Genomic DNA, 16455 nt, shown 5'->3' on the forward strand with positions numbered 1-16455 from the left:
GAAACTAAGCTTGTCAAGTCAGTAACACTTGAGGGAGATGAGTTCTGGTCTTGGGGTAGCCCCAGGATGGTCACTAGGATAATAACCCTTGCTGAATTGTGGGATTGAGCTTAGAATGCCATTGTGTCTCTAGTTAGGAGTCTGAGATGATCCTCCTTGTGCTGTATCTTACACACACACACACACACACACAGAGAGAGAGAGAGAGAGAGAGAGAGAGAGAGAGAGAGAGAAAGGGAGAGAGAGAGAGGGAGAAAGAGAGAGAGAGAGAGAGGGAGAAAGAGAGAGAGAGAGAGAGAGAGAGAGAGAGAGAGAGAGAGAGAGAGAGAGAGAGAGAGCCTTGCAGCTCCTAGGGTATCTGCCCAATGTCCGTAGACATCAAAGCCCCTCATAGTATCTGTTACGCTCCCCTCAAAGCCTCAGTCTGCATGGTCTACATCTTCTTGCCTGGAAGGTTCAATCTCATCGCACCCCAGTCTCACTACTACTCCCGGTACATCTAATTCACCCCCTTCAGCTTTTGAATGTAGAGGTTTGCAGATGTTCTCCTGGGGTCCAAGAGAGCCAACCCAACCTTGAGCATGCAAAGGCAGCATGAGCTAAAGAGTCTTATTTATTCTTTATATAGGGTCTTATACAGCCATAGCCCAGGGTTGTCTCGAGCTTACTATGCAGTCAAATATAACCTTTAGCTTACAATCTTCCTGCCTCTACCTCCCAAATACTGGGACCATAGGCAATGTCTCACAGGTCTGCTTTACGCTTTATAAAGGATCAAACTGCATGCACACTAGGAAGGCACTCTACTGACTAAACCGCATCCCCTGCTCAGTAACCCTCCTGAATGGGGGATGATGTTTCTTCTTTCGTTGGCTAAAAAATATAGCAGATATCTCTCTGAAAGCACCAGTTTTTAAAAGGTAGAGTCTTTAAAAAAAACAAAAAACTTTTCTTATTGATTCTTTGTGAGTCTCACTCCATGCACCCCAGTCCGGCTCATCTGCCCATCCTTCCATATCCACCCTTGCAACCTCACAACTAAAAAACAAAACGAAAAAGAACCCACCTTGTTTTGGAAGTTGCAAGTGTGTCATGCAGTCTACCCTTTGGTCCACACACTTGCAAATGTTAATTGCATTGAGTCATTGGTCTGGTTCAAGGCCTCCGGCTTCTGCTGCATTTTCAGTACTGGATCCTCACCTAGACTCCTCTCAGATATCCTGTTGTTGCCTTGTGTCATGGAGATCCTGCAGCTTTGGTTCTGCAGGACCGGCCCTTTCATACCCTCCATCAGTTCATAGATGGGGTAGATGTTGGGGCAGGCCAACTCGAAGGTCTGGATCTGGGCCTGGGTGGCCACTGAGTTGATCTGTGTTTTCTAAAAATCACAAAAACCCAGGGAAGACTCTTATAGTGGCTATCATTATATTTTTATTATCATTATATTGCTTTGAAACAACCTAGTCTCCAAAATAAAAAGCAAGAAAACTCCCTAAACCAAAAAACCCCAACCATCTGGGGGTGAAGAGCAAGACTCAACAACAGCAATAACAACAAACAAACAAACAAAGAGGCAGACAGACTCTGGATTCCACGGAATGTAGTTTAGCATGTGACTTACTGACAGAGGTGAGGTCCTGGGTTGCAATGAGGCCAAGTGGATACTCACAGTTTGGGTCAGAAGGAGAAGTGCATATGTTGGTTAGGACAAAAGTGACCTCATTAAAGGGGAATGTACCTGGTTTATCACAAGCTAGTATCAAACAGACAGGCGCATTCCTAGCACCATGGCCCAGCTGTAAAACTGCAATGCTTCTCTAACGGTTGTGTCCTTTTACAGTTAGCTGGGAAACTATGTGGGAAACCCCAACCAGGTTATTCTGGGGCTGATGCTGTCTGCTACAACTCAAGATGGCTGCCATCATGTCAAGATGAATTCATTCAATAACGAAGCCAGCAAAAAGAAAGGCTTTAAGGGCTCCCTAGTTCCGGAGGGAAATCCTTCTGTTCACATTTTAGAGGAAACTGTGGAATGATTCTGACATGAGTGACAGTGACAGGCCTATGATCTCTGCTGTAGCTCAGGTGTCTGGAAAGTGTCACTGCTGAGCATAGGAGCGACCATGTTGATGGCAGCGGCAGAGGATAACGTAAATACGGCAGTCAAAGGAAGGCTGCCATGATGCCTGAAGCACGCTGACGTGATGGAACTATGGTGCCCAGTTGTTTGGTAAACACCACTGTACCTAACGAACGCCATGAAAGTATATTTTAGATGTAATTAACTTTCAAATCTGTAGACTCTGAGATTGCCTTCCACAGGGTGTGTGGGCCCTGTCTCATTAGTTGTAACCCTAACGGCAGAGACTGGTTTCCAGACAACAAAGAAATACGGGCTGAGTTTGTAGCCCACAGGTTTCAGCCTCAAGGCTTGAATGTTAACTATTCCCTCAATGTTCTTCTTTTCTCTTTAAAATTAATTAATTTATTTATTATGTACATTGGTGTTTTCCCTGCAACCATGTCTGTGTGAGAGGCTTGGATCCCCTGGAACAAAAGTTTGAGGTAGCTCAAAAGTTATGAGGTACCTTTGGCTACTGCAGGTTTCAGCCTTACCTGTCCCACTGTGAGCTAATTCCTTAAAAATCCCTTTCTGTCTCACTGTCTGTGTCTCTCTTCTGTCTTTCTCCATATGTGTGCGTTTGTACTATTTTGAGCATGTCTGGATTCAATAGGTTAAGAATTCAAGGGATTCTGGGGTGAATGCGAACCTGGGTTTCATTCCTGACACTGCAAAAACAAACAAATTCATACATATATAAATAAAAATGAAAGAGAAATTAAAAGATCACATAGAAGCAGCGAGCAAAGAGGGGTGCATGCTTATTATCCCCTCCCAAATCCCAAACCCCTTTCCTGACGTCAGGAACAACATAGGAACATAGGAATGAGAAGAGAGGTGGGGGAGGGGGGCGGGGAGGGCAGGGAGGAAAACTTACAATAGAGGCAAAAAACAAAACAAAACAAAACACACACAAAAACAAAAACAACAACGACAACAACAAAAACCAAGAAAGTGTTCAATCAGTGCCACAGAATCTCTGGGTTCTGAGAATCCTAAAACAAACTTGAGGAAAAATAGTCAGCTGGATTTGAAAGTCTAGAAAGTACCACAGGTCTGCAAGGAAGTTCTCTTTCGTTCTGGTCCGAAATAATTTCCCCAGGCAGCCATTCTCTGTTTGTGTTGGTGGCGATGGCATGCTGCAAATGCAAGCCTTCAAACTGTATTTTCTCCCTCTTCTTGCTCTGTCTACCTTCCCTCCTTTCCTCCTCCTTCTCCTTCCTTTTTTTTTTTTTTTTTTTCTGAGACAGGGTTTCTCTGTGTAGCCGTGGCTGTCCTGTAACTCCCTCTGTAGACCAGAATGGCCTAGAACTCAGAAATCCACCTGCCTCTGCCTCCCAGATGCTGGGATTAAAGGCGTGCGCCACCACTGCCCGGCCTTCCGGCACTTTCTCTTGCTCCCCTATAGAATGGAGGCGGCTCCACATCCATACACTCAGTTTTCCATACACTCAGTTTTCTTTGCAGCCACAAACCCAGGTGTACTCACTGTGACTTGTCTGTCTAACTCTGCGCTGCTGAGTGCCGATGCTTCCCACTGCCTTTTGTAATCATATGAAAACACAGGCTGGCTTGCTTGCTTGCTTGCTTGCTTGCTTGCTTGCTTGCTTGCTTCCTTCCTTCCTTCCTTTCTTTCTTTCTTTTCAAGATAGGATTTATCTGTATAGCCCTGGCTGTCCTGGAACTCACTTTGTAGACCAGGCTGGCCTCGAACTCAGAAATCCACCTGCCTCTGCTTCCTGAGTGCTGGGATTAAAGGCGTGCGCCACCACGCCCGGCAGCATTTTTCAACTTGATACAAACAAGTCATTTGGGGAGAGAGAAACTCAGCTAAGGAATCACCTTCATCAGACTGGCCTATGAGCAACTCTGTGGGGGCTATTTCTTGATTAATGATTAGAGCAGGAGGGTCCAGCCCACTGTAGGCAGTGCTACCCCTGGGCAAGTGGATTATCTACGAAAACAAGTTGAACAGGTCAGAGAGATGTTTCATGGTCTCTCCTTTAGTTTCTGTGTCCAGCTTTCTGCTTGTGTTGCTATCCTGAATCTCCTCAATGATGAGCTGTGCTTATGTGAAAGGGTAAGATGAAATAAATATGTTGCTTTTGGTCATGGTGTTTCGCAGTAATAGAAAACAGAACGGGACAGTAGCTTTGCTAGTACACCGAAGGTGCACACACTCCTTCTGACTGAAGCACGTACGAGAAGTGGAATAGCTGAACTGCAGAGAAGACGCTCTTGTGAAATGGATCAATGACTGCCAAATTGTCTGCATAGGATACTAGTGATTTCCACTCAACCAATTATAAAAGTACCATTTTCCCCACAGTGTGACGAGTACCATGTTGTCAAGCTGTTAGAGACTGGACCATCTAATCATTAGATTAGATTATGATGGGTTAAAGTATGGGCTATTGATCAGGGAAGGTTAAATTTGTATTTTTCTCTTGACTGTGATGAAGGAGGCTGGACAGACATTGATTGCTGCCCCAAGGTTTGATTCCCAGCATCCACATGGTGGCTCACAGCCATCTGTAACTCCGGTTCCGGGGCATCTGACTTTTTCTTCTGTCGTCTGTGGGCCCTGCATGCAAATGGTGCACAGGTATACAGGCAGACAAAATTCACATACACATATTAAAAATATTTTCAAATGCCTCTAAAATTAAGCATTTTAACACATTTTCAAATTGTTTTCATTTTTCTGTGAATTGTCTGTTTCAATAAAATATATTTTTATTGTTGTTGAATTATAGGTATTGTTGCGTGTGTGTGTGTGTGTGTGTACATGTGCACACCAGTGTCTGTTTATGTCAGCTGGGAAAAGTTCCTCATAAAAGACAGTTCTTTGACGGTGGTGAGACTGCAAAGATTTCCTTCAGTCTGTCTTCTGTTTTTTGCCATTGTTTATAGTGATTTTGTCATGCAGAAACATTTTATTTTTTTATGAATGGATAACACACACACACACACAAAATGAGAAATCATGTAAAAGAAAGCAGATGGTATCAAATTAACAGCAAAACAAGATCAGAGAAAACCACATTGTAAAACACACCCAGAGAAGGTCCTACTTTGGAGGTGGGAGTGACTTTGGGACAGCTCCAAGTTCTGGGTTAAGGGACTCAAGGAGGGGGGCGGGGGTTGCCCCTGGGCAAACACCAGCATATTGAATGTGGAGTGTTTGTTGGAGGAATCTTCATTCTGTTTGTTCCTCCTGTACTGAGCAGGCATTAGCAGCAGAGTTGTGCCCTGGGGACTGTGAGCTGGGACCAGAGAGGTGGAATGATGTCTTAGCAGCAAGTCACCCCAGGACAGAGAGCATGTGGACAGGAGACAAGCCAGCAGAGGGACCAGGTTCTCCCCAGAGCACACCACTATCTCTAGAACCTGCACCTCCAAGACTAACACACTCATAGGACACAAGTGGCTGGGGAGATAGTCCAGTAGTTAGGGACACTCACTGCTCTTCAAGAGGCCCTAGATTTGTTTCCCTGCACCCACATGGTGCCCACAACTGTCTGTAATTTCATTTCCAGGTTTTTCTGGCTCCATGGGCACCAGTCATAAAAATGATGCTCAGACTTACATGCAGGCAAAACACCCATACAGAGATTGCTTTTTTTTTAAAGTTCGCAATACACAAGACCAGGGTGGCAGATAATCAATGGCTAGCAGATCATGGATGAAACCAACATCCTGAACGAGAGTAGATACTGTTTTTTTCTCACAGTCCATCCGGTGAGAACTTAGGTAAATTGCAAGGGAGGCTGGGAAATCAGCCTAGCCAAAACTTTTATTAGTGTTATCAAAGGGGAGAATGGATTCAGGGGACAACTCGCGCCTGTCAGGAACACAAATGTCGCTTCCCTTGGCTCTAATCATATCTCCAACCCAGGGTCCAGGTGGTCACCCACTTACATCTTTTTAAGATACTTGAGATAGATCATAAATATGGACACCTCCTACTGCCAGACCTCCAGGTTTTCAATCTTTTGGCAGACAGCACTGCAAAAGTTATCTATAATATAAACTCTTACACAAATATACAGATATATGCATAAGGTCACTTCCTTGGTGCTGAATGTACTGGGTCAGGAGGCACACGCCTTTACAGCTGTGATGTCATTGTCAAACTGCCCTCTGGGGGATTTGCATCAGCAGAAACCCCAAGCAATCATGTATTAAAGTCTCAGTTTCTCCACATTTGTGCCAAAAGAATGCATTTTTTTAAAAAAAGAAAAACCTTTTGACTTTTGGTGTACTGGAGAGAAATGAGTCCTCACTGCAGTTTTTATATGACTTCTAACCCAGCCAAGCTTCCTAGTTCTTTTTTAGTATCAGAAATAGGCATCTCCGGGCTTTAGCCCAAGGCACGGAGTAGGACAGGTCCTCTTCCCTTGTTTTTCTCTGCCCCCTTTTCTAAAAACAAGGAGGGGAGGGGAGGGCTGGAGCGAGGCCCAGCAGTTAAGAGAACTTAAGTGTTTTGGCACAGAACCTGGGTTCAATTCCCAGCACCCACAGGCACCTCACAACTGTCCATAGCTCCAGTTCCAGGGGATCTGCTGCTCTCTTCTGACCTCAGGCACCAGACACTCACATGGTGCCCAGACATACATGTGAAGAAAATGCTCATTCACAGACGATAAAAGAAATCTAGAAGCTGGGCGTGGTGGCACATACCTTTAATCCCAGCACTTGGGAGGCAGAGGCAGGTGGATTTCTGAGTTCGAGGCCAGCCTGGTCTACAAAGTGAGTTCCAGGACAGCCAGGGCTACACAGAGAAACCCTGTCTCAAAAAACCAAAAAAAAAAAAACCAACCCCCCCCCCAAAAAAAAAGACGAAAAGAAAAGAAAAAAAAAGAAAGAAAGAAAAAGAAATCTAAAAATAAAATTGAAAATAATGACTATGCATACGCATGCATGTATTTGTGTACCCAAGTGTGTATGTGTATGTGTGTACACGCACACATGCACACATGTAGAGACAGGGCTGATGTTTGGCGTCATCTGTCCAGCTGCTTATCTTTTTGGAACAGGTTCTCTCACTGAGACTATGCTTGCTGGCTTGGCTGGGGTAGTTGGCCCGCAAGCCCCAGAGATCCTCCTGTCTCTCGTCTCCTAGCTCGGGAGTTAGAAGCCTGTCCCACCACACCTGGCTTTTTATGTGGCTTCTGGAGGCTCAAACCCAAGTCCTCAGGCTTGTGTGGCAAAGGGGCTCCCTTTGCCAAAGGAGCGGAGTAGTCCTCAGTTACTTACTTTGAGCAAAGTTGTAGCATTTTTGTAGGTTTTTTTTAAAAAATACTCTGGGCCAACTTTAATAACTTTGGTGTGTGTGTGTGTGTGTGTGTGTGTGTGTGTGTGTGTAATGTTTTAAGAGATAAAGATCACCTAGATACTGTGGCTGTTATAATCACCTACCTGTTTTAGTTTCTGCTATTGTGTAACTCACGAAACTGGTCAACTGTTTAAAGTACCATGTAAAACAATGTAACCCATTAAAATGAAATCCTAAACAATCTGGAAGTCCAAGCAAAACCATCACTCCCTAGGAGAAACGCATGTGAGCTATCTTATGTGGCTTTCAAGAGGGGGGAGGGGGGGCGGGGGGAGGGAGAAAGAAAGAAAAGAAACAAGTTGGAGCTGGAGAGATGGCTCAGCACACCTGCTGTTCTTCCAGAAGTCCTGAGTTCAATTCCCAGCAACCACTTGGTGACTCACAACCATTTACAAAGCAATCTGATGCCCACTTCTGGCATGCAGGTGTACATGTAGGTAGAGCACTCATACATAAAACAAATAAATCTTTTTTAAAAAGAAGTGAGGGCTGGAGAGATGGCTCAGCAGTTAAGAGCACTGACTCCTCTTCCAGAGGTCCTGAGTTCAAATCCCAGCAACCATATGGTGGCTCACAACCATCTGTAATGAGATCTGATGCCTTCTTCTGGTGTGTCCGACGACAGCTACAGTGTACTTACATATAATAATAAATAAATCTTTATTTTTAAAAAAGAAGTGAACTAAATTTCAACAGTATAATTTAGCACAGAATATTTAAAATAGTATCACTGACATGTAACCAATATAATACAGATTAATAACACTTGTACATTCTTCAAAATCTGGCGTCTACTTCACTGCTAGCCTATTTCAGTTCCTACCAGCCATATGCCAAACACTCAGTCATCGTGCGTGCATGGCTAAAATGTCTGGTGCCAGGGGTGGAGTTCCGGAGAGCTCTATATGGAGGTGGAAGCAGGTGAAAGTTCTTATTTTACTTAAAATTCTGCAGAGCTACTGAGTGGAATATGCAATATGTGATGTATAATACATGGTATTTTCGACAAACGGCTCCCCATATGGAAAAAATAAAATCGTGTCATGTGCTGCGCATAAACATACGTTCCAGATGGATGAAGAAACGATTTTTTAAAGGAGAAAAGCACAAAAGCATTAAAAATATAAGTGTTATTAATTGGAAGTTCATTTTGAAGCACAGACACAAGATACAGAAACCATAACGGAAAGGATCGTCGGTCATGGAAGATAAAAATCCAAATTTTAAGCAAAATAGTAAGCAAAGTTAAAGGACAATGGATACAGGAGAAGGAATACAAATGAGTTAGAAGACAATCAGCCAACCAAAACCCATGCAAAAGTTGCATATATTTTATTATACTCGGTATTTTATTTATTTCAGTGGGGGGGGGGGGGCGCATGAGCACACACCGGCACATGTGTGGAGCACTCGGTCATCCTTTCACCTGTACATCAGCCCCAGAGACAGTCTGTTCCAGGGACCGAATCCTAACCATCAGGCTTTCGAGGCAGGCACTTTACCCTCTGAGCATCTCACAGCCTACCCTGAAACCCAACACTTTAAAATGTAAATTAAAGTGCATAGAAAATTCTCTCTATATATATTGGCTCTATGAAGGACACACATGTACAGAATGCTCAAGCTCACCAGTTATGGAAGGCAATAAAGATCAAACAATAATAAACCAATTTTCTTTTTCCAGTGGCTGTGATAAAACAACAACCAAACCAAACAACACCAACAAAAGACAGCAGCAGCAACTACCACAACAAAACACAAAGACACTTGGGAGGAGGAAGGGTTGAATTGGCTTGCAGCTTACAGTCCGCCACTGAGGGAATCCAAGGCAGGAACTTGAGGCAGGAACTTAAGGCAGGAATGGAAAGAGACCCCATGGAGGAATGTTATTTAGTGGTTTGCTCAGTTTTCATTCTTATAAACCCAGGGAACCACCCACAATGGGTGAGGCCGAGTCTCATCAATCATCCATCAAGAAAATGCCCTGTGGACGTCGTGACCAAAGGCCAGTCTGATGGAGGCAATTCCTCAATTGGTGACTCTAACTTGTATCAGGTTGACAATAACTAACCAGTACAATTTAGCTATTAAGCTTTCTGGTAAAAAAAAAAAACCAGGCACTTTGGTAAAATCTTTTGAAGGGCAACTGAACACAATTAAAACTAAAATTAAATCTATCAAAATTAAAATAGAACTTCCTTTGGCCCAGTGATTTCCTTTCATGGGATCCACCCTTTGAAACATCTACCTATGTGCACCAGGATGTGTGTGCAAGGAAGTGAAGTGTAGTCCCAGGGCAGGTAAGATCTCCCAGGGCTCATCCCAACTGGGCACACCCTGGGAGGAGCTCTGGGTTCCCTGTCACACAAGACTCCTCAACATCTCAAGTTATTTTGATGACTTAAAGAAGCAAACCACAGGGCCAGGAACGGAGCCTTGGCCAGTAGGATACTTATAGAGAACGCATGAGGTCCAGGGCTTATTTTCCAGCGTGCACATAAACCAGGCATGGTGGAGCATGTGTGTAATACCCAGCACCCCAGAAGTGAAGGAAAGGAGATCAGAAGTTCAAGACCTTCCTCAACTATATATTGAGTTTGAGGTCAGCTTGGGGGTAGTGGCCCTGTCCTCCACCTAAAAAAAAAAACCAACCCACAATCATGTGAATCATGATTTTATATATGAAAAAAATTAAGCCCAGCTGTGGATCTAATATATATATGTATGGATGTGTAAATCCTACACAAAAGACTATGGGAACAAGCACCGAGTTGGATGTTTAGGAAGAACAATCAAGGTGTATGTGAGGAGGAAAGTTCATCTTCTGTGCCATGAACTTCTCTAATGTTTGACCTGCTTATAGTGGAACTGGGTTGGCTTACGTGAGGAAAGAGATGGTTTATAGAGTGGCCTTCTTAGGTAATCCAGCAGAGGACCCTAGTGGGAATATAAATCAGTCAGGGGTAGGGGTGGGGCGCCCCTGGCTCTGTGAACTCTGGGCTGCCAGAATATCTTTGTGGGTGCCAACCAGTGGAGATGCTGAGGCTATGCCAGCGCCGTGCATGGGACACCTGTCACTTCATCTCACAGCCTGTGACCAGCCTGCTGTGTTTCCATGCATCCATCCTGTGGTATTTCAAGCCTAAAGCTGGCCTGTGTCTAGAACAGTGAACACCAAGTGTTATGTCCTGACTTTTCTTAACTATGTCTTCAGCCACAGTGACAGGAAAAACCAAGGAGGTTGGCGGTGGGTGGGCAGAGTGTGGTCATGGCTGTGGCCTCCATTTTCCCTGGGGACAAAGAAACCTCAGGCAGAGGTCAGAACTTCCCAGCATCTAGATGCTGAGGCTTACTGGGAAATGTCAGAGACTGCCACCCACACCTTGGCAGGGGTGAGAAGAGTCTTAGAGACCTCTGTCTGACATAGGAAGAGTCTGGAGTCTGAGAGTTCAATAAGAATGTTGCAATTTTCTTCTTATTCAGAGATTAATATGTGAATATAGATGTGAAGGAGGTAGGAAAAGAAGCAATAAAGATGTTGGCAGAACAAACATTCCTGAGGAAGGATTGCACCTAAGACTGGAAGAGAGAGAAAGCCATAATTGAAGCCATGGTAGCTGAAGGGTAGGAGATACAGTCAGAAGGCAAGGGAGAGGTAGGGCTTGAGACCCGCCTTCTCTCCTTGCAAGAACGTGGCCTTTTATTTTAGATGAGCCAGGGAGATATTGGCAGTCAGAAGGCCAGTGAATAATGCATCCGGCTGGTGTTTTACAGGATGGCTTTGGCTGTTGGGAACAGACTGAGTGAGCGAGACAGTAGCAGGCAGGTGCCCTGGGAGTGGTAGGGGTGTGGGGGTGTGGATATGGGCGTGGGGAGGCACCCATAACAGATCAAAGGAGAGGCAGGAGCTGAGCCTTTCTTAGCTGAGGGGCCAATACCAGAATCACCTTTAGGGTTCACAGAAACACAGCTTGGCTCCCCAATTCCAGCTGTTCCTCTCCTTATCTCCTTAGTCGGGGTTGAGCCTAGGACTTTGCATTTCTATAATTCCCTGGTGAAGCAGCTGGTTTGGGAGTCACACGCAGAGACCCTTAAGTTTTCCCCCATAGCACTGATGAAAGCTCACATCCTTGTAAGTACTGAAGGAAGCTCTTTGGCATTCCTGCACCCTAGTGTGCTTCATACAGCAAAAATTCCTGTTGGGTACAGGCTCTGGGTTATGCAGGGGGGTTAGTGAAGAGACTCTGGGAGGATACCTCATTTGAACTGTTTGGTGATGAAACTACACAGAAGTGGCCATTAGAAGGAAGGGTTCATTATGTCAACAGTAATCATAACACTCATAGCAGTCACCCAGTGTCCGCCCAGGTGTTTTATTTATAGCTTCTCCAATTAAATCCTTGTAAAAGCCCTGCAAGTCAGGCCTTAGCGCTGGTGCTTAACCGAGGCTAGGAGAGTTTAATTTTCCCAAGGCCACACCATTGATAAATACCAGTGCTTAGTCCCGCTTGACTGACACCTTTGGGATACATTGTATCATAGTATCTCAAGATGTTACTGGCTAAAGATGTGGAAGTAAAACCCGCCTCTAGAAGACTCAGCTGCCATTCTTGGAGATTATTAGCTTGCTGCAAAAATGTAGACAGCAAACCATTGCTTTCAAGACGGCTCCGCCCCCAACCCCCGCTTTGTTTTCTTGAGTAGAGAGCCCTGTTCACAGCATAGGTTCCCAGAGTCCTTTCTGGAAGGGCCCTGGTTCCCTACGAGGTAGCTGTGGCCACAGGTGACTTGTGTTTTTCATCATTCACTGATGGCTGTGCTTTTGTTCAGTTCATGCCCACTTCCTGGTCTCTTCCTGCAGGGCACTGTATTCTGTGCTGGGGAACTGAAGCTTGACAAATTGAGGCCAGCTTGTCTCCAAATGGAATCCATCCCTCTCACTACAGGAGAGAGGGGGAAAAAATATCAAGATCCAACTATCCTCCTCTTCGGTCTCTCTCCCTGCCCTGGCAGGGGATACAGGTAGTATCTCTCAGGGCCTGAGTGTGGATGGGCAACTGGGAGCTTGAAGCTAGGCCGGGCAGAAAGCAGCTGCTCTCCACAGGCAAGGAGGGAGGTGTAAGGTCAGTGAACGGGTCACAGGGATGGGATGGCCCTGGTCTGGAGGAAGTGAGAAGGGATGCTTGGGAGCCAGCCTGAGTGATGGCTGGTGGAGTAAGCTTGACTGGGGCTTCCCCAAATTCTTCATCAGAGTCTCTGGGATGTATCAGAGATTCTTAACCGGTTTAGGGAGACAAGGGCTTCCTAGAGCAAGGGATGAAATGTAAAAACCACTCCCCAGTATGTGAAAGCACCCATGCACACAGACAGTCATGTACAGCCATAAGCACACACTCACATACATTCCATGTTTTGGAGGGAGGGGCTGGCATGGACCACAGGTTAAAAGCCCAGATACAGGTTGGTTTACAGTTAGGATAATAAAAATTCATCACATGTAAAAACAAGCTTGCTGGGCATGGGTGGCACAGGCCTTTAATCCTGGCACTTGGGAAGCAGAGGCAGGCAGATCTCTGAGTTCAAGGCCAGCTTGGTCTACATAGCAAGTTCCATGCTGGCCAGGGCTACATAGTGAGACCCTGTCTCAAAACAAACAAACAAACAAACAAACAGTAAACCAAAATACAAAATAAAAAGTTTACTAAGGTTTTATGAGGTTTTTTGTTTGTTTGTTTGTTTTCTGGAAAGTGTGTGGCATGTGAATTTCAGGGAACAGACACGCTAACTAGAGGCTGACCTCTGATGGTGGGATAAGGGAAGATTTCTACGTCCCCGTCACTTCTCACTAAATAAAACAGCATTCTTTTCTTTTGAAACAGCATCCAAGACTCAGGGCGTACCTGGGGAAGAATAAAGGGACCAACCGACTCTAGGCCTCAACGACTTGGGCTGGGGACTGGCTATATTAGCCTAGAGCCCTTCGCCTGGCCAGGGCACTTCATTATTGTTTTTGATTAGCTTGTGTCTCTTTATCTCATTTTCTTCATTCTTCGCGCGTTTCACCCTGGCAAACAACGTAATGTTATTTATACCAACCCCTACTCGCGGCCCCCACCCCGACCTCAGGTCTGCGACGCTCTCCCGTGCACGCGCGCCCCAGAACCAGGCGCTCTCGGTCGGGCAGCACATGCGTGCGCGCCCTCGCGCACGGCGGACACGCGCACGCGCGCGTCTCCGCCAGCAGCTTACCCCCCCACCCCCTCCCGTTCCCGGGCGGCGGGTCTGAAGCGGCGGCGCGATGAGCTGGCCGGCCGCCCCCGGCTCGGGGCTGTGAGGCGCTCGGGGCCGGGGTGCGCGGCGGCGCGGCGGGCGGCGGACGCTCCTGCTCCGCGGCGGCCATGCGCGCGGGCCGGGGCGGCGTCCCGGGGAGCGGCGGCCTGAGGGCCCCGCCGCCGCCGCTGCTGCTGCTGCTGCTGGCGATGCTGCCCGCCGCCGCCCCGCGGTCCCCGGCCCTGGCCGCCGCTCCTGCGGGACCCAGCGTGAGCCTCTACCTGAGCGAGGACGAGGTGCGCCGGCTGCTTGGTGAGTGGCGCGGCTCCCGGGGCCTCGTGAGCCCGCGGTGCTGCCGCTGCGCCGCCCGCGCGCGCTCTCTCTCTCTCCCTCTCTGCAGCCTCCCTGCGCGTGTCACTCTAGGCCGCGGAGCTCCGGAGCCTCGGAGTCGGCGCTCGGGACACGGGTGGCCGCTCCTTAGCCTGCTGTGGGTGGCCCACAGGCCACGCCGCCGCCGCGCGCGTGCTTTCTGGTTAGCGAGTGGGGGGCAAGGTGAGCCGGGCGCCCTGGGGTTGTGTGGCATCCTGCACACCTTCGGGCCGACCGGACCCCAAGCATCGGGCTTTGCCTTGGGTTCGTTGAGTGTGACCTGATGCTGCCGTTCCAGGCCACTCGCCTACTCTGCAGACCCTGAAGCGAGAGGAGAACTTGGCGGCTTTGGGTCCGTCGGCGGTGGTTCCGTTTACCTGTTTAGCCCCGTTGTTTGGGGAGTCCGAGTCTGCCCTCCGCTTGGAACTCTGTGCATTCTGAAAATCAGCCCTTGAAGGAAGGCCTGGCCAGCCATCAAAAGGAAGTCTCTGATAGTTAGGGATACCCAGCTTTTGCCGTCTTTTGTGCATGAAGGCAGTCCCTTCACTTTTTCTCGGGGTGTTTTAGAGTGAAGTGTTGGAACTGGAAAGGTCTCCTAAATATCCATTAAGTGTCACTTTTTTAGTGGGCGAGTATGCCTCCCCCTCCGCATCCCCCCCCCCCAGTGTGTGTGTGTGCGCGCGCCCGTGCGCGCGTGTGTATGTGTGTATTAGAAGAGTTTTTTTTTTTTTTTTTTTTTTTTTTTCTTTTCCAGACAGGGACTTTATGTAGCCTGGGCTGTTTTGGAATCCACTATGTAGACCAGGTTGGCCTCAAGCTCACAGAGAGCAGCAGCCTTCTGCCTGTTAGAAGAGTTTCTTAGGGTCTGTTGAGAGAGTTTAGCCTCGGAATGAAAACTGCTTTTAGCAGACTGTTTAGACATAGTTGTATGTGTAGGTTTATCGGCTTTAACTAAAGAACTGTGTTTTCATAACATCCTAATTTAACCTTCCTTATAGTCTAGTTGAATTAGCTGAATTTAGTCTAGTGGATTGAAACGGCATCTGAGTTACGCCTGGAGCATGGGAGAAAGGCTTGGGAAAAATAACGATTTGTAGTGCTGCTCCTAGGCGTGCTTTTGTAAAGGGTTGTTTTTGTTGTTGTTAAAAGAACTTACGTAATTGTGACTTTATTGACATGTATTTCCTCTCCTCCTGCCTTAGCCAGGATGGAAGCAGGGAGGCAGAGATAGCTGGCAGCAGACAGGGACGAGTACATGTGCCTACTGTTGCGTGATAGAGTTTTGCTGTTACTTTTATTTATTTTTGTGTGTGTGTACCACGATGTGTTCTGTGGAGGTCAGAGGACACCTTGAAGGTGTGGGCTGTCTTTCCACTATTAATAGGGGGGTCCCAGGGCTCGAACTCATGTCATTTGACTGGACGACAAGTGCCTTTACCTGCTGAGCCATCTAGCTGGGGCCTGATATGGACTTGAACATGTTGTTTTTAGTTTCTTGTTACCCAGTGGGGCAATTACAGGAGATGAGAAAAGTAAGGCTTTAAGTAACTTGCTTAAGGTAACATGGTTTATTTCATATATTACATATATAATATATACCCACACAAGACAGTGTTTCCTGGCTGCAGACTAAGTTATTGAAGGGCATGTGCATTTAGAAGTTTGATTATGGCATGTTAAAAAAGAGACTGTTGTTCATTAGTACTTGAAGTGATACCTTTGTAGCCTGGAACTGATTTTCTTAGGGCAGTAGCTGAGGGGGCACCTGATGGATGAGCACCTGGCCCAGTAGCTTGTGAAATAGAGCGGGGAGCATGGCTCATTAATGCTCCCATCCACCCTTAGGTATTTCAGTTCAGTGCAAGCTGAGTTGTCCTGTCACAGTGTGGTCTCTAGATAGTCCTCTTGCAGAACCAGGGCCTCTTTCTGTCCCTTTAGGTTTCCCTCAGCTGTGCTGCTGTTGAAGGATTCCCATCTGGCTTTGTCTGGGTGGCAAAGTGCAAGTACTGGGATGTTTGCTGGGCCTCCTGAGTGTGGCTGTGATGGTGTGTGCGTGTGAGACTGTTGGAGATAGTGCTTTCCACCACGTTTTCCTTTGCGTAAAGGGTTAAGTGACTTCCAGAAGCTCAGGCAAGCTAGTGTCAATTTTACAGTGTTGCTGAGACCCAGGGTTCCGAATGCCAGGTGAGAACTTGGAAGTTGGAAGTGACAACTCTGTGGGGCTAGCTGTACTTGATAGGAAAAGTGCTTTTAATCCAGTCATTAGCTGCACATAATAGAAATCAATTGAATAATAGCAAAAAGGCCTTGAACCAGAAGCCATCAGCACCCTGCCTTTGGGCTTTTTGTCCTCCAG

At 46.7% G+C, this 16455-nt stretch overlaps 1 protein-coding gene across 2 annotated transcripts in view; it reads left to right on the plus strand.

Moving 5' to 3' along the window:
• The first annotated feature begins 13700 nt into the window (after nt 1-13700).
• Ryk (receptor like tyrosine kinase) overlaps nt 13701-16455 on the plus strand; it is a 73905-nt gene continuing 71150 nt past the window's right edge. For both annotated transcript variants that reach the window (XM_021171648.3, XM_021171649.2), the window contains exon 1: nt 13701-14042. In XM_021171648.3, the coding sequence (XP_021027307.1) occupies nt 13859-14042 (184 nt within the window). In that variant the 5' untranslated portion in view covers nt 13701-13858. The remainder of the gene's footprint in view (nt 14043-16455) is intronic.

The sequence above is a fragment of the Mus caroli genome, unplaced genomic scaffold (genome assembly GCF_978045245.1).
Source record: "Mus caroli unplaced genomic scaffold, Mus_caroli_1 scaffold_11, whole genome shotgun sequence".
Lineage (NCBI taxonomy): Eukaryota > Metazoa > Chordata > Mammalia > Rodentia > Muridae > Mus > Mus caroli.